Source organism: Acanthopagrus latus, chromosome 23 (genome assembly GCF_904848185.1).
Source record: "Acanthopagrus latus isolate v.2019 chromosome 23, fAcaLat1.1, whole genome shotgun sequence".
Taxonomy (NCBI): Eukaryota; Metazoa; Chordata; class Actinopteri; order Spariformes; family Sparidae; genus Acanthopagrus; species Acanthopagrus latus.
The window spans coordinates 9,542,692-9,561,508 of record NC_051061.1 but is presented as its reverse complement, the minus strand read 5'-3'; the positions used below and the strand labels follow the sequence as shown (position 1 = coordinate 9,561,508).

The window sequence follows — 18,817 nt, the reverse complement described above, 5'->3', positions numbered from 1 at the left end:
TTTGCGTCGATATGACCTGGTGATTGTCCTCAGGAGCTCCGACACCATGCATGAGGTGAAGTCATGCTCTCCACCAGCCCGCACCACTCTCTGCTGTTTACCTCTGTTCTCCTCCTCCTCCTCCTCCTCCTCCTCTCTCGCCCCGTCCAGACCTGCACTTGGCGGCCGAGCTCGGCAAGACGCTCCTGGAGCGCAACAAGGAGCTGGAAGACTCCCTCCAACAGATGTACGTCAACAATGAGGAGCAGGTGCACGAGATAGAGGTACGGCCGTCCCTGCTCACAACACCTGGCTACAGTTTGTATCAAGCCGGTTACTGTAAAGCACGCAGCACTTGGAAGGGAGAGAAGTAAAAGATGATTCAGCGAGCATGAAATGAAATGCTAAAATGACTGAATTTGTCACCTCGCCACAGCTCAAAAGACTCTGCTCGGTTAGTCAGAGGCCTGGAGACACACAACACAGGAAGCACATCACACACAAACACAAACAGGCTCGAATTAATTAACATTTCTGTATCATCCAGACCTGCAGCTGAATACACATATCTACACCATGCTGCGGTTCTTTGCCAGTCTTTGGTCTGAAGTAGCCTAGCTCAAAATAACTGCATTCAGCTCCCAGAAAAACGAGAGCTACATGCTAAATGCTAATGTTGAAATCACTGTGTAGAATTTGATTCTTAATCTTTGTGTCTGATAATTGGCTAAGTTTAGCTAACTGTTCCAACTAATTACATCATTTATCCATTACTGTTGGCTAACTATTTTAAACATATTTTTTTGGGCTAGCATTGTTACTCTTAGCCACTTGTAACCATTTACTTTGAGCGAACTATTTGAACTGCTTACTTTTAGCTAATTCAACCAATTATATTTGACATTTCCATGACTCATTCAACCGTTTATTACTTTAAGTATTTTCACCATTTACGTATTACATTTTTGTTAAGTCAACATTTATCCATTAGCCCACTTTTAGCTATTTCAAACATTTATCCATTAATTTTATCCACTTCAAACATTTTTCTATTACTTTTAGCTCACTTTTTCAAACATTAACCTTCATTAACATCATTTTTTTACTTTGACACTTCAACCGTTTATTTCCAGCGAACTATCTGAGTCATTTACTTGTAGCTATTTCAACTATTTATCTATCACGTCTACATCTGGATACCTAGTTCAACCGTTTGCCTGTTACTTTTTTGTGATTTCAACATTCATCCATCACTTTTAGTATTTCTTATTACTTTGCTTTTCATTCCTGTCAAAGAGTTTTGCCTCTCATCTTTAATGTCCCTGCCTCCCAGTTTATAAGGATTCTGTATCACAACAGGTGGTATTCAGGTGTTACAGCTGACTCAGCGTACATTTATTTTTTCTGAATACTTTATGTGAATTAATTGGAATATCTGTTGGCTCAAACTGAGCTGCTCCTCAAGCTTCACATGTATCTGCAGTGGTCGTCCTGTTATGGAATCAGTGCAGTAGATGAGCTGTTGAACAAGAATAAGATATGTATAGTCGCTCATCTACAGGTTTTAATATTAACCTCTTCTCCCCTGGCAGTACCTCTCCAAGCAGCTGGAAATGTTGAGGGAGATGAACGAGCAGCACGCCAAAGTGTATGAACAGTTGGACGTGACGGCCCGAGAGCTGGAGATCACCAACGAGAAGCTGGTGCTGGAGAGCAAGGCCTCGCAGCAGAAAATAGACAGGTGACCGTCAGTCATAAACAGCCATGAATACCAGAAAATATACAATGTGGGGAAAAACAAGAATGACGCCACAGACCACGGATCACCACATACAGGAGGTCCACAGGAGGTTCACAGGAGCCAGGCCGAGAAGAGGCTGGTACCTCGAGGTGTCACGCTTCACATTAAGTAGCTTTGCAATGTACAACCGCTCCACATTTTTTGCTGAAGTTACAACATTTGTTTGTTTACAGGCCGCCCCGTCTACCTCAGCAGCTCTAAAGCCCTTTACACTTTTCCTCTCTTTAGCACTTACATAACCATAATCAGGGATCAGAGTTCTTTACAAATCATATTGCTGGTCTGAAGTCTAAAAGTAGTTTCAGTGGCGGCCTCTGTTCTCTGTAAATCTGCTTCCGTCACATTCTTTGTTTTGTAACGGTGAGTCACTGCGCTGAATGAAGACAGAACTAAGTCACCTCAGTAATGACATAATGAGCACTGAGCAAACATTTGTGTGTGTGTGTGTGGACAGGTTGATGGGCACCATGCACACCTTGCAGAGTCAGGTGGACGGCCTGACAGCCCGGGTGGAGGAGCTGCGGACCCTGGAGGAGCTGAGGGTCCGCCGGGAGAAGAAAGAGCGCCGCAAGACTGTCCACTCCTTCCCCTGCCTGAAAGAGCTCTGCACCGCACCAAGGTCACCGACTGACACACCAATGCTGTAGTCTGGTTTTGGTCTCACTTTATCTTCCTCGCACAGATTATTAGGTTGCTAATGCAACGCAGATGTACTGATCACTCTGCAGGGTGCCTGTGGGTTTTATTAAAAGGGATTCTTTTGTAATTATCAGGCTTCGATGCCCTGCTAAGCCAAAACTCAGTGGTTACATCTTTGATCCATCTTGAACTGATACCAGAAATGTACCTTTTGACATCTCGACATACCTAACCACATTATTCTAACATCAAATATATATGTATTGGGGGAGTTAACTGCACACCAAACTGACAGAGCTCCAGATAGCCTTAGCTAAGCTAATTTAGCCACTTTTTCTTCTTTCCAGGAATGAAAAAAACAACTTTGATGATCTAACTTCAGAGTAAACAAGTTTGTAATATCGTCTATGACAATAACTTGTCTTGTCAAAAGTATTGAAATATAGATAAATATTGATACAGAATATTTGAAATGGCTTCATTAATGGGCATTGAAGAAAAAATGTATTGAGTTTGTAGTGCTGCATTAAACAGTATCTTAAATCATAATGGAAAGCAAATACATGACAGATTAGTTGCGCCTCTTAATCCTAGATAATCCAGTCTCAGGCTCTAGTTCATATGGTTTGATGTGGTTAAACTACCTCTAAACAATAAATACATCTTCTTTAGGTTTAATCTATTAAACTATGTCGTTGATTCAAATGAACAAAAAAAGGAGAAACACTGAGATTGTCCAAAATTAAAGTATTACAATCGTATCTAAATCTTTTTATTTTAGATTTGAATCTGGTCTTCTGTCTCGTCTCTGATGTCTCATGACTCACTACAGGTTTTATAAAGCCTTTAAAGAACACCCGAGCTGCTGCACTGATTGGATGATTGTGCACTTGTAAAGTTATTAACAAATCATGCTTTAAATCCAGATCACTGAGTGAGGTGACACTTTCTTTTAGGTACGAGGATGGCTTCCTGCTGGCCAACCCGGGCAGCGTGGACCTCGCTGAGAGACAGCCAGCGGAGGAGGAGAACGATCGCCTGAGGAACATCGTCTCGTCCCTGCGTGCAGCCATGGCCACGGAGCGGTCCAAGAGGGAGTGCGCTGAGCGGGAGTGTTCCACCGTGCTGCAGGAGTTCGAACGCCTGGAGCAGCGTCTCCTGGGAGCCGAGGGCTGTCAGCTGCGGGTTCAGGAGCTGGAGGCTGAGCTCCAGGAGATGCAGCAGCTGAGGAAGTCCAGGATGTGTCTGATTGGGAACATGGAAGACGGCCTGGAGGCGCTGCTTAACAACGGCCCCGAGACGGACACCCCGGAGGACGACACAGGGCTGGACGAAGGAAGTGAAGGAGAGGGCGCGGGGCAGCAGGGAGGCCCGGTGAGGAAGAGCTGCAGTGACACGGCTCTGAATGCCATCTCGGCCCGCGACGCCTCGGGCAGGCGCCAGGGCAGCTACGCCCTCCATGCCAACGGCGTGCGCAAACGCGGCATGTCCATCCTGCGGGAGGTGGACGAGCAGTACCACGCCCTGCTGGAGAAGTACGAGGAGCTGCTGGGGAAGTGCCGGCGTCACGAGGAGAGCCTGTGCCACGCCGGGGTGCAGACCTCGCGGCCCGTCTCCAGGGACCCCTCCATGAAGGAGTACAGCATGGTCTCGGCGGGGCCCTCGACATCGGGGGCCGTCGCCACACCTCCCACGCCCCCTCAAACTCCCTCCACGCCGGAGGCCCTGGAGGGGATCAGCAGGCAGGTGGAGCAGGTGGACAAGCGGCTGAGCCAGAACACGCCGGAGTACAAGGCCCTGTTCAAAGAGATCTTCTCCCGCCTGCAGAAGACCAAGAGTGACTTGAACTCCACCAAGAGCAGGAAGGGGAACAAATGAGCTGCTGCTGCTGCTACAGGCTCTGAAAACAGTGACTTACTCTTACTTTACCTCACTGTTTTGAAGGCATCCCGTCTTACACTGAACCACTCATGACCTCATGGGAGGATGCCTGTAGTCAAATTATGCACATTCTCAGCGGTGAACGCCCCCATTCGCTCTCCTGGATGGAATCTGGGTTGATTAATTTGCCAAATGTTATATTTCACTACAAGGATGGGAGATCATGGATGTGGATGAAATGCCTTTTTTTCCCCCCCCGAGTGACAAGTAATCAGAACGGATGGTCTTGTTTGTATCTTAGGAGAGTCTAGTGTGTGGTGTGGTGTTTGTGATCGAGATGTCCTGATGCAGAAAAAATGACTTAACTGTTACCATTTATTTTTTATTTAAAGGAAATAATAATCAAGACAAATTAATATAAGAGGAAAAAAAAGGGCCACTGGCTTCGAAATTACTTACAGCATTTAAAGCATGTACCTGTCTAATAAACACTAAGTGCTACATTAACCTTTAAAAGCAGGTAGGAACTAAATCACTCCAGCTTCTGACCGGCTAGCATTTTGAATTTGTCGGATGCTACAAATCCTTCAAGACAGCTGCCAAAGTGTTTCCTCTGTGAGTGTCTGATGGAGATCTGTTCACTTACATGGTTTATTCCGACTCATCAGGAGGAGGCGACTCCTCTGTGATGTTTGTACAGAATGCATCGCAAGCTGCAGGGGAATGATCTGTTTCAGGGCTTCGATCGTGTCATACGTTATCTGTTCTGCACTGTACTACCGCATTTCTGTAGTAGGCCATTTAAAATGTTTTCTGTTAATTAAAGTAACAAAAAAAACATGGTTGCTATATTTCTTAAGTGCTCAGGGAGGCAGAAATTTAAATCCTACAGCAGGTAAAAAATAAAATAAGACAACGGGACACACGCAGGCCCAGTCTGAACACTTTAATGTGAACACAGGAGATCAGTAAACTGTAGGTAATACAAGTAGCACACATTGAGTCAAACTGAACCTGCAGACAGAAACATCAGTCCGTGACAGCTGAATGAAGCTGTGGAAACAGACTTCGTTCACATATTTATGGAGTGAATAAAAAAAAAAAACAAAAACAACAAACAAACAAAAAAAAACGGCAGGATGTGTTAACCCACTGGTGTCTGGTTATGGACTGATGTCTCTGCTCTGGTTTAAAAGTGAATAACAGACAAGGTTTCATCTCACTGATATTGAGGACAGAGTGCTACTGAGTCAGCAGTAGCAGCATGTGGTTGTAAGAGACTGGAGGCACAGTCAGAATTTGTCAACTTGAGTAATACGAGGTGAGCGGTTTAACAGTGCCTGTGTTCCAACTAAGGTAACCCTGGAAATATGGCCTCAGGAACTCGAGAGGTGACAAAAAGCCTGGACTCATTAACAGTTGTTGTAAATGATCTAAAAAAAAAACAAAAAACAGCTGAACTTATCTGATGTTTAGAAAACTACAAGTACTGCGATGAAAAACGGTGTTTGTCAGTGGAGATAATATGATCGACACCGACATGTTACGGTTTTACAAATCAACCCTGAAATAAAGGTGTTAAAAGTCCTGATGTCCTGTCCGTGTATTACAAGTATTGTTAAAAAACAGTCTCACATGATGGTCTGGCAAATAATCAAATAATCTGAAGGCAAATGGCTCAACTGGATCGTCTACTTCTTAAGGGTTCTTGTTAAGGCCACATGGCTGCTAAATTAAGTGCCAAAATACCCTGATCATGAGAGCGACAGCCACACCTAAAGTCAGGGGTCATAAGGGGTTAGAGGTAATTTTGTTTCCCCCGTTCTCTCAGCAGACTTTGCAGGGTGCTACGTCATTTGAAAAAGAGGTGGCCTTAATTCCAAATAATTTACCACGACCCTGGTACAAATAATCTGCTCAGCGGCTTTAGGAGGGCTGCGTCCAAGAGTTGTGTCCAGCAATGAATACTCAATGAGCGTACAGTGGCCATGCACATACAGCACTACTGCTTCCTGTAAGATGCTTTCAAAAGGCAGATCACGGTACTCGTACAAAATAGAGAGGAGTGAAAAGGGGGAAGAAAAGAAAGCAGAAAAGGGAATCACATAGTTCATCCGTTAACAGATAATATACTTTTTTTTTTTTTTTTTTTTTTACTTATTTCTCTTTTTATAAACAAACCCTAACTGCAGAATCTGGATTGTTGTCACATTGTTTGCTTTCTCCATTTTCAAGATTTAATACTAAACAGAAGGGCGGGTGCAAACGAATAAAGCATTAATGATGGGAGGAATGATAGAGTGATTGGGATTTAGAAACGAGAAAAGGAAAACGGGTGGAGAAGAGAGCTGGTGTCAATGGACGGAGAGAGCAAAAAGCTTAAATCAACCAGAGACGGATCCAGACAGAAAGAATGGAATGACAGCAAGATGACGAAAGAGGGACAAATCATGGTGGTGAGGAGGAATCAATCTTTCCAGTCTTTCTTGATACTGAGGCACCACTCCCAGGAGAGATGATCGTGTTTGTCATCATCGGTGAACTTGGACTTGACGTTGTAGCAGCCGCGGGCAATCATCCCTTTGGGCGACTCCTCCAAGGGGGTGAGGAACTCGTGTTCCGTTAGTTTGGGCCCGTAGCTACCGACCATGTACTCCGACTTGTCAACTGTGCATCAGAAAGGGAGAGAAGAGGGGTTGTAAGAGGCTCCTTTGAGATACTGTTCACACCCTTTTCATTTCCATTTAGGTCATTATTTTTAGTGTCTTGTTGGCAACTACTGCTCTGTTGTAGCCATTTAAAATGTTGACTATGCCACAAACTAGAGAAGGCACATTTTGAAAAAAACTGTGGTTGTGAATGCCGATTGTTGAAAAGCTGACATTAATGCTCACTGGTGACTTTAAAGATTTAAATATCAGTTATACGTAAAAGATATAGAATATTTCAGTGGTTGTTGAAAAGCTGATTCTAAACTGAACTGCTGGATTTAATTTCATTGAAGGCACGTCTGAAGGAGGATGAAGAGTCAGACTGTGAGCATGAGAACGAAAGATTTAAAATACTATAGCCACGAAGCTAGCTTGTACTTGAATACTAGCCAGGAGCTAAACTGCATTGTGGGCTTGAATCTGTATAGAGATGTAGCTGAAAAAGTATGAAAACTTTGAACAGTAGGAAATGGTCAATTATTATGAGTGAGACTGCGGAAGGTGCATAACACTCCTAATATGTATCCAGAAGAAATAATCAAGGCAGAATTCACAAATCAACTACAGTATGCTTTGTGTAGCTTTATTCGCTGCCGTAGCTGACCTTTTAGTCTCATCTAACTCAAAGAAAGCCAACAACTAAACATATTTCTTTCATGTCTGAGGATCCTACAATTGTAATTCAGTGTCCAAATTCATGTAAGGAATGGCAGTGATAAAATTAAATCACTGGTCTTACCCTTTACTCCTTTCCTGGTAGATGTCTGAATATACTTCAGGCCGGACACAATCTCCTTGTTGACCTGCAAAATGCAACAGAAATGATATACTGCCGAACAGTTTCCCATGACAAGTGTCACTAACATGTCCATGACTCCAACAGTCCAGCGAGACAAACAGAGAATCATCGTGGGATTTACAGAGACCAGACTCTTACCTTGAAGCTGATCTTCATTCTGTATTCGACTCCCTCCTTCAGCACGAATGGGGTCTTCTTGAAGTTCTCCAGGTCTCCTGGACGGGAACACACCATGTAAATAAAAGTCAAGTGACTCAAGACTTTCAAGCTCTGAACCTTACAGTCAGTTTAAAGCAACACACAAGCATTTCACCCTGACTCATAAAAAGTATTTAAGAAACTGAGATTTTATGTTTGTGTCCTACTAGAAATGAATTACTTTTCAAAATTCAAGTCCAGTTATTTTTTAACAGCCTGTAGTAATAATACTGACCACCAGGTGGTACAGCACCTACAGTGAGCACAGCTCTGCTGCCCTGTTCTAGCTCAGTGTGACTGCTGTGGGAGGGCAGGAGTGCCATCAGGAAATGGCTCATTAACCCACTTACACAGGAGTCAAGTCATTATTAATTAGCAGAATAATGACCAGGCAGGTCATTTGGTCTACATCTGGACACAAGGATCGACTGATTACGGTTCATAATTATTGTTGCTAACAGTTCAGTCTTCCAGCGTGTCTGCTCAAGGAAAGACAGCTGCATAAATGTGGACCTCTGTGCAGCCATCACTCAGATATCAACTTATGAATGATGCGTTTCCACTCTAAAAAAACAAAACTGTTCCTGAGTTTTAAAATACCATATTTGCTCTACTCACCCGTCAGGTCAAGGACCAGAGGGGCTGGCGCTGACTCACACAACAAAGTCATTTTCGTCACCTGGACGTTGGGGAGGCTGGGATCTAAGACAGGGAGAAAGGTATCCACAGTTATGACCATGACATAAAACAATAATAGCACCTAAGAGAATCCAATTTAGCAAAAATAACAATTATACAACAGTATAATATAAACAGTATAATATAAACAAAAATGACTTAATGAGATACCGGACAACGAGTATGACTGTTCAATTATGTGATGTTAAGTTTTCAGCAGTCTGAGTAACTGAATTGTTTTCACCACAAATAACTGCTGTCATTATTGGTACTATTAGTAGTGTAAACACACAGAGCAGTGACTTTACCAGCTGTTGGAACAAACACATACAATATTATGAGTGACTACAATACTATACTCACTTTGCGTATTGCAGGCATCACGTACAGAATATAGATATATATTTTTTAAAAATACAATAACATTTATCAGTTTTAATTTTGTATTGGTACTGTATTCAATTGAAAACAGGTTTGCAAATAACTGAATTCGGTGTTTAATTTGGTTTTACACAGAGCCTGCACACACCTGTTGTCACACACCTAAAACAAGTAAGAAATTTTTTGGTAAGTAAGTTTCAAGTGGATTTGTATCTGACAACTCTACTGGTGAATTAAATCAGAGTGTGCAACTGTGTGCTTACCTATGAGTGAGCTTTCTTAATGGCTGAAAGGACATTTACACAGTTGTTCCGATCATAAGAGTTACTCAGCAGAGATCACGTACCTGCTGCAACTGCAGGGTTGCCCAGCAGCGCCTCCTTGTACTTGCGCAGGCTCTCATCATCTTTGTCCAGCTCCTGGATCTCCTGTAAGCTCTTCTGGGCAGGAGGCTTGTAGTTGACTGAGGTGGTGCTTTCTTCGTTGGCTGCTGCAATCTCTGCCAGCTGCTCTGGTGTAGGCTCCTGCTCTGCCATCGTGCTCTGATCACAATAAAAGAAGTGACAGCAGGGAGGGCTGGTTAGACGACAGGAAAATAAAGTGATAAGGACAGATGACAGAGGTCCACACAACAGACCACTTCCCTTTTTACTCTCGGATTTCATTAAATCTGACTTAGGCAGCAATTGCTTATTAGTCCATCGGCTGGATGATCATTATGGATTACTAAGCCACAGTGACACCTCAGTGAACTTTCACCTGAGCGGCTCTTACAATGTAAAGCAGCAGTTCATGGAGGAAGAAACGCCTTGCATAAAAAGTTCACTAAAATGTGCTAGCATAAAACGTGGCTAGAGTAAACACAACATTCTGTAAAGTTAACATTAGCAGTACATTCCAATGTACATTTAACCCAGGGCTAGTAGATGAGGTTAAAAATCTGTGTGTCAAGAGCCAAAATTATCCCAGAGTCAGCTCTTAGCCTCAGGATAAGGACGGCCCTCTGACAAACTGCAGAGACCAGTGGTCTGAAAGCTTATCTGGGCTCCAGGGCTTCTCTCTCACTCTCCTCATACCACAAACTGCTGCCAGACAACAAAAAAACAGCAGTGCTAATGTGGCTATCTACACCCAGCTGCAACGTCACACCAGTCACTACTGATTAGGATCGAAGATGCTGATTCTGAGCAGGGAACAAAACATGGATGTGGTGAGATCATCTTCATCTTCAGAGAACATAGAGGTGCTTAGAGGACCCCACAAAATTCGACTGCTGCTAATAAATAGCTGTGGGAAAAAATGCTATCTATTAGCATATGGTGGGCATATGTTGGGCAAAGCAATACATAGCTAACCAACACCTGCAAAAGCCAAGAGGCAGCTGGATGACGGTGCTCTTATAACCCTGTTCTGTGTGGTCTGTTCTCCACTTGTCCTCCAAGTTGTCCTCACACAGCAGTCTACTGGTGTTTGAGTTAGTACATGCTTGTCAATTTTCTGATGCAATAGACACAGTTGTTGATGTGTTATGAGGAGAACTGATACTACTTTGTGATCAAATAAGCAACACAACAGAATTAGCTTGGGGTCAGGTCTCATTCAATTTATACTCATTCAATTTGACTTGTTTTTTGAAACATAGAGGAAACATTCCTCTCAGTCAGAAGGCAACTACGCCCTCAAACTTCTCATCCTGAATGTTTTCGACATTCTCATGTCGAAAGAAAAAAAAACAACTTCCTGTATTTGAAGTCAACAGAGCATGAAGCCATGCAGTCAAATAGAGTTGTAATAATTAACAATTAATTCAAATTTTTGGCTACTTAAGCTTCTTAAGTGTAACAATATGCTGCTTTTCTCTGATTTATTAAACTTAGAATCTTTGGGTTTTGGACTGTTGGGTGGACAAAAGAGCGATTTGAGACGTCACTCTGGGCTCTGGGAAATTGTAATGAGCTTTTAAAAACATTTTTTAAATATAGACTCTTACAGACTAAATTCATGGTGAAAATAATTGTTAGTTGCAGTCCCTACTGTCAAACTGTAGAGGAGGAATTTGTAATTATGAAGAAGAATTGTATCATTATGTTACAGTGCTAAAACATAAGATCAGTACATGAATCAAAGATCAAACCTGAGTACAGAAAAAAACAACCCAAAGTTGGCATCAATTATCCCTACCTGCATTGATTAGCTCATTTACATTTGCTGTTGCTAGTTGGTGTAATGTGATTTAATGTGAGTTAAAGGCCAACCTAAATCAACACAGGCAAGCCAACAAATCAATATAAAGCAAACATACAAGAAAACCACAAGATGATCAACGATCGTAACTGATGACATGCTGCACAAGGGTGGAAACTTTCTGTAAAAATAATACCAACACAGAATTTACAATCTGAGGAACCACAATAAATCACCCTTGTGCAAACACAAAAACCTGTTTCTGTGGCCTTCAATCTAACCCTCCTCTCTGCTCTATTGTGTCTGCCATATATAGTTGGGTGATAGCCAAGCAGGAACTGAGAATGCAGCTCCTATTTTCCAAATGGGACCTCTGTCAGTCCATTAAATTCCCTGTCTGCCAACAGCAGGCTTTTGGCCGGTCAGCTGTGTGTGAGTGTTTCTGGCTGGAGCGAATGAGTGAGAGGGTCCTTGTTTCACTCACTCACTCACTCACTCACACGCTCACACGCTCACACACACACACACACACACACACACACACACACGAGAGAGAGAGAGAGAGAGCGAGAGAGAGGCAGGAAAACAGGAGCAGATAACACAACAATGCAGTCATATCATTCTTTAAGCATCAAGGAACAGGTTGTTTTTCTCACTTCCTTTACTGGGTTCTTATTGTGCGAGTTGTCTCCTGCAGCAAGCTTCGGCACGAATGCAGTGTGCCAAACTGTCACAAAGGAGGAAGTGCCTGGTCCTATTATAAATACTGCATTATACACACTGTGCTTATGAAGTTCCTAAAGAAACAAGGGGCTTATAGTAGTTCTGCTACAGCTACTGAAAGTGAATACACTTTAAAGATGCAGGGCTTAAAGAGGAAATACACTTAATTTACACATCAAAGGGTGTTTACAGGTCTCGGGGGCATTACTGCTCATTTAAAAAACAAATTGTATGAAGCTTTTATTGGCTCCAGAGAAAGCTGTAAAGATTGATAAATTGCCTCAAATGATGTCTCTTGAATCTTGAATCAAGTTAGAAAATCTGGTGATGGTGAAGTCAAATTTGTTTTTCTAAATCACTGATCAGATAGTGACTGATGAAATGTTTTGATAATCAAGAAATCATGTAAGTCATTATAAAAGACAAAATGTATTCTGTTTTCTTTATTTCCGAGTTCTCAGAAAAATAAACGGGAAAATCTTTGCATTTTGCTGAGATCATGTATAGCTCTGGGAAATTGCAATGGGCCAAAACTGATGAACAAACTAATCAAGTAAACTAAAAAGCAGACAAATCAGTGATCAAAATAATCATTAGTTGCAGCCCGACTGGATTTAATTACTTTTAATTGTCCAACTCTGAAATGTAACCTCGATTACAAGTTTATCAAAATTCAACTCCTCTAGCATTATTTCTCATGAGGACCCTGATAAGGATCTACTCCAATCCAAGCAAAGTGGAGGGTTTCCCACACATAGACTTTACTGGAACAGTCTGCTAAAGTATTTTTGGAGACCCATTTAGTGGGAAGTGTAGGGTTTTTGTTTTTTTTAATCTGTCCAAGAAAACACAACATATCCCCTCAGTTATATTTGAATAGACAAATATAAACCACCCCTTCCCTGCCACTATTATACTGTCATTCTATTGGAAAAAGTGAGGTGTGTTAGAGACAAGTTCACTCTATAACACAGGGTTGTTCAACAAAAAGCAAGTTGTAGTCCTTTATGCTACACAAAGCGCAAGAAAAACTTTGATGGTGTGTTCAGGAGTCCCATGGCCCGAGACCAGAAGCTGCTTCGTAGTTTGGTGTTAGGGGATACTACTGTATCCTCCAGACAGCAGCAACAGACTGTGGCCAAGGTAGGTGTTGTCCCATTACTCTTTTAGAAAATTCATAAATGACATCCAGTACTTTTAAAGGGCAGAGTGAATAACGCTGATCAGAAATACAATATGAATACAAAATACAAAAAAAAACATGCCCAAGTTTTAAAACTACAATGGTTTTCATGAAGCAATGTTTGAGTAGTAGTCACACGTGTTGAATGACGGACTGTTTTATAGAGATGCACCATGGTTTAAGTGCCTACTGTGTGCATCAGCCAGTTCTGCTTTCCTGCAGTCTTTCACTGGCAACAACATTGCATAAAAAAAATGTTTACGAGTGCATTATACAATGCCTGCACACAGCCACATCACTGAAACATGCCATCTTAACCAAGTATGAAATAGTTGATTCAGCAAATTAAAGGTTCGTGCACTCAATAAAATGGATTAGTTCTAACAATACTGACGTCACCAACTCATAATGATGCACATTCTTTCTGGCTAACTCTGCTCCAACAATGCGGCCTGTGGCTAACTGGCTACATGCGGAGCGGACGGGGAAAGGCCCTGTCATTGTTCAGCCTGCTGGGAGACAACACACACGCCAAACAAACACTGGATGTGAGGCTGAACCTCTCCACCTTTGTGTCCTGACCTCAACCTGCACTGTCCGCGAGGATAAGCTGTTTGCTTGACAGGGCTCAGCAGCACAGTTTTACTAACACACCAGGCTTGGCATCAGCTGAGGCTTCGGATTAGGTCCGTTCCTTAGCAACACTGCTGAGCAGTAAGATTATAGAAAGTGGGATTACGGCTAATGAGGCATTCAGGGACCGAAGAGGAAAGAGTGTGTGTGTGTGTGTGTGTGTGTGAGAGAGTGAGATGGTGTTACTGGTGAGATATCAAGAGGATTCGCTCGACAGGAGTCATTAGTGTCGTTGAAACATTGCTGAAGATAATTGATCAGTGAGCTCAGTCAGGACCAGAGAATCCCTGTGGGATGATACAGGCTTTATGGGGGGGTTAGGGTTTAGGGCCATGACTGTCCTGTAACATCACTACTGCAAGGAGTCTTTCCTGGTCTTTAAGGTTGCATTTATCCAACAGTCTGTTTCTCATAAACTTTTGCTGCTGACTGAAATCAAACACTGAAAATGGACAGAAGTTAGTTGACTAACTACTCATCTTCAGCAGATTAGTAGTGTTTATTTTATTTTGACAAATCACCCATTAGTCATCAGTTATTTGAGGAAAATGTTGCATGTCTGGCATAACATCTCAGAACCAGATGCAAATAAATAAATAAATTGTTGTAGATTCCCTACTTAAACTGTGTGTGCACACGAACACACAAATATGTATACACATTCTCTTCAGATTTATAAAACTGAGTACGCCTGATTTTGTTTTATAAATCTGAGTCACTGTGTGAGTGCACGTGCTGGAGCTTCATTGCCATAAATGGATGTAGACACGCTCCTAAACATCCGGTTTCATGTCATCACTTTCTGCCTGCTCCTCCATTTATTAGACAAGTCAATGTGAAAACTGGCAGAGAGGAAAGAAATGCAATTTAACCAGACGTGTTCCTGGTTTTACGTTTAATTATATGGTTGCATCTTTCAGCTTATCTTAAGGAAAATGTGTGAACACCTGGTCTGAAGTACGCCTGAGGGGTTCTTATTCTCGAAACACATTCTTTCTTTAAAAAGAACAGTTTATGTGGGGCACAACGCGCATGTATGTATGTGAAAACACACCGTTTATACATCTGGCCCCAGGTCTGTAATTAGCACTGCATGTAAGAGCATTGAGAATACTGACTTCATTTTGTTCTAAATAAATAAATAAAATAAATAAATAAATAAAATAAATAAAATAAATACATACATACATACATACATACATACATACATACATACATACATACATACATACATACATACATACTACAATAAAGTAAGGAATGACTTGTTTCATTTATTCTGAAAAAAGAAAATCCTCTAGTTGGTAAAAATATTTTCTTAAAGTGCTGGTAATCATCTCCAAAGTCATCATTTCACTTTAAATTAACATTGAATCAGTTAAATAGGAGTAATATTTAATTTTGTTAACGTTTCCTTAACAGAATGCAAAGTTGCAGGCCTACATCTTCAAGGAGTCTGGTGCCAGTGGCCACACAGCAGGTTTTACTGGTCAGGCCTTTCAAAGCGAAGAAAACATGAGGAATAAAGTGCAGCAGAGCGAGAGCAACAAGTAGCCGAGCTTGATCAACACACTGGTAAACTGAAAACCTTGAAAATATCCATGCTTGCTACTTTCATATCAAAGTACATGGCGTCTTAGGGATAAACAATTGTGTCATATATAGAAAATCATGAAATCTGACTGTAGTTCGTCCAAAGCCGCTGTCGTCATGCACAGCAAAGAGCCACCTGTACTGATAATTTGAGACGTCAAAGTCTTGTAGTTGATGATTATGACTAGAATTAGTCTTTCTAGGAAGTGGGCACACTTTTACCTCAGAGACCGAACCAGGTCACCAGTGTTGCTTGAATAATAAGTGAGAACTGGCAACCTTTCTGAGGTGACATTTAGCTCTCGGCCTCGCCTCCCTCCCTATTGAAGATGTCACCCACAGATCTATGGCTGCTTTGAAGTCTCTGTTGGCCTCTCTCATGCAACACTCAAGTCAGCTGGAGACCTTTGCATTTGTCCCCTTTTATCTGCACGATTTCTCTACACTTCAATGTATCCTTGTCATGCTGCTTTAATAAGTAATAAGCTTATCATCAAGTAGAGTTGCAACACCCAGTCTAATGCAACTGGAGCTGCTGAAGTTAGAACATCCTGCGGCAATGCGACAATGCAGTGAATTCATGCACTTTTGTACACCTACCAAAAACACTAGCAAAATATTAAAATGCACCCATACATAGTGTATCTTGATACCGCCCAAGCTTTTACACTTGATGATACAGTGACAAAGTAGCATGTCAGGCTACCACCAAGACTTTGTCAAGAATTGACTGCAAACTTCCTTTTTAAGGCAAGCTTGGTGATTCATATCCTTTCGAGCGCCTAAACCACAGGCTGCAAAGCTGAAGCACAACTCATCTTCTTAACGTTGCACCTGTGAGGCTCCCTCAATCTAATCATTTTCAGAAGACACTGCAACAATGTGAATGAAAAAAGTAACTGGCAGTGGCTAGATGCTGTGTCAGAAGATTAAATCATGTTAGGTTTGACCAAGTTGGGGATGTAGTGCTGCACGTACCAAAGTTTAGAGGAAGTGTTACTGCAAGAGCTGATGCAATATACAGGAACCCAACTTTATCAGAAATAGAGAAAGGGCTAAGAATGAAACAGAAATGAAATGAGATTAAATTTAAAGAAGAGAAGGCTAGAGGATTATCATGATCTTGGACTCATAGATTAAGTGCATTGATTAAGAAACAAGATAAAGATTGCAGGATGCTCACAGAGTGTGTCGTATCAGTGCAGAAGCGCAATCTGGTCGCAAAGAAAATTAGCAACAGACGGTGGAAGATGTGAGAGAAAAAGAAACAAAACATGGCGCTATCCCAGGAAGAACCCGAACAAACACGAAGCTTTAAAAATAGCCGGTGAGAAATCCCTGTATGCAGCAGCAGGAAGCTGCGAGTGAATGGGACAGCCAAGGTGCCAGCTGAAAGGTCAGGGCTTATTCCCCCGCTCTGGAGGAGTTCGAGCCACATGTCCAGATTCAGTTGGCCTCCCTGGGCAACAGCCTCGGTGGAGATGACGGGCTCTTCACAATGTAGAAGCGCAGCTGTATAAACGGTCTGATCTTACAGGTGGTGTGAACATGTTACTTGCAAGTTAGGGCTGCACAGTTAAGACAAATACTATCAAAATCAAAATATCACAACATTACAGTGAAGCAGTGCAAAGATGTCCAGACCTACAAATACAGGAAACACATCTGTTTGATACGAACCCCAAAAAATGGCACTTCGTCATGATTTTCATCATTATGAAATAGTCACAATGTGAATTACTTCACCATATCCTGCAGCCCTAATGATTAACTGGCCATCATTATTAAACATGTATGTCACTAACGTATCTCAGCATTGAAGCCCATTATGTCTGAGAGGATGTGAATCCAAAGACAAAGTTGAGGCTGAGGAAGACCACACAATGCGTGTGTCCCTGCAACTATTCCCCTATGAGACTGAGCTAAAACAGAAGAGGCCACTGACATTGTTTGTGATGGCAGGCTAAAAAAGGTCACCAAATTGTAAGCATTCAGAAATTGCTGACTCTGATAAGGGCTGTAAATAAATAAATAAATAAATAAATAAATAAATCACTACAGTGCTTTATTTTAACACAGTTTTATCATACATGTTACTGTTATCAAAATTGCAGCCTCCGTTAGTTTGTGCAACACTTTCAACAGATCGTGCATGTGGTTTTGGAGCTTGAACTCCTGCTTGAACGCCTTCCAAGCTTATAATACAGATGTTAGGGAAAACTGAGTGACAAGCTTGCTCCTTTAGCAGTCAAAGAGTCCTCCCGAGGCCTACTCAAGATCAACCAGCTACAACTTCAGTCACAGAAACTGCAGAATGAGACATTCGGCCTGCTGCACTGCTGCTCATTTCCAGGTGAAGACCGGGCAAATGAAAAGGGAGTGACAGAAATGTATCATCTGAAAGTTCTCAATATCTTTCAGGGCAGAAAAAAAAAACAACAAAATTCTACAAACTATTTCACTCTCTCACTCACATGCACGCACGCAAGCACGCTCACTCACTTACACACACACACACACAAAGGAAGGAAAGGGAGGATTCATGATCTCTTTGGCAAATCACTTATCAGCGCATATTTAATCACACAAAAAGTGAATGAAAGCGAGTTTCCACTTGAAGCACTTTGGCTCTCAGCAGATGTGATCAATGTGCACTTGGGCGTGAAAGCTCTCAAAAAGCTAAGATGGTGGTTGATTCAAGGTGTGAGCCCTCAGGGCGAGTTTAAAAAAAAAAAATCCAGGAAGTGGCCGAAAATGTTCCTCATGTTCCGCATGACAGCCGGGTCACACACACATATCCTAAAGCAGCCTAAATTGCTAACTTGAATAAAGTTTTGGTTAACTAAATAAACGCATCCTGTCATTATTAATAATTAAATGCGGTGGGTGAAATGTTGGGTACCTAACGGACGACTCGGGGCAGCTCAGCTCGGGCTCAACACCCGGAAATGAACTAATGACTGCTTCTTAACTTCTCACCGCCGCCGGATAACTTTGTAACCGCGAAGAAAGGAACTATGAGAGTTAGATACACTATTACAACGTCTACTATATGGCTTACATACGTTACATTTTCAAAAAAGCCTCAGCCCTGACACCAGGAAGTTACTCTTTGCTAAACACATTTCCTCCTTCAATAAACTGACGTTCACTGGGTTAACCTAAGTTGTTAATACTCTCTTACCAAGTGCCGACAAAGTTGCTAACCGCGCCACATGAGCTTAGATATGTATGTTTAATCGTCCAAAGCGAGTTTTTGTTGTAGTTTAACAAGTATTTCATCAACTCTTACCGTTATATCACTGAGAGGCTGGGTCCGTCTCCTGTGAATGGTGATGAGAGGGGGAGAAGTGAAGCGGCAGAGGAAAATCTGAGCCAACGACCGCCAACAGGGCACACAACGTCCGGTGCGCTGTCTTCAAAATAAGAGCATG

The 18,817-nt window shown here is 42.0% G+C and overlaps 2 protein-coding genes across 5 annotated transcripts in view; one reads left to right on the top strand and one right to left on the bottom strand.

Moving 5' to 3' along the window:
- cdr2l (cerebellar degeneration-related protein 2-like) overlaps positions 1-5,745 on the top strand; it is an 8,316-nt gene extending 2,571 nt beyond the window's left edge. For 2 of the 4 annotated variants that reach the window (XM_037090311.1, XM_037090314.1), the window contains exons 2-5: positions 151-263; positions 1,572-1,720; positions 2,235-2,399; positions 3,376-5,745. In XM_037090311.1, the coding sequence (XP_036946206.1) occupies positions 151-263; positions 1,572-1,720; positions 2,235-2,399; positions 3,376-4,297 (1,349 nt within the window). In that variant the 3' untranslated portion in view covers positions 4,298-5,745. Of the gene's footprint in view, positions 1-150; positions 264-288; positions 434-1,571; positions 1,721-2,234; positions 2,400-3,375 lie in introns of those variants that run through there. The other 2 variants (XM_037090312.1, XM_037090313.1) reach the window with 2 other exon arrangements.
- On the bottom strand, positions 5,232-18,817 carry arhgdia (Rho GDP dissociation inhibitor (GDI) alpha). Its single transcript, XM_037090316.1, has 6 exons — positions 18,676-18,817; positions 9,414-9,609; positions 8,627-8,710; positions 7,949-8,025; positions 7,751-7,814; positions 5,232-6,967 (listed from the first exon to the last, which is right to left on the bottom strand). The coding sequence occupies exons 2-6, from the start codon at positions 9,601-9,603 to the stop codon at positions 6,768-6,770; spliced, it is 615 nt and encodes a 204-aa protein (XP_036946211.1). The 5' UTR covers positions 9,604-9,609; positions 18,676-18,817; the 3' UTR covers positions 5,232-6,767.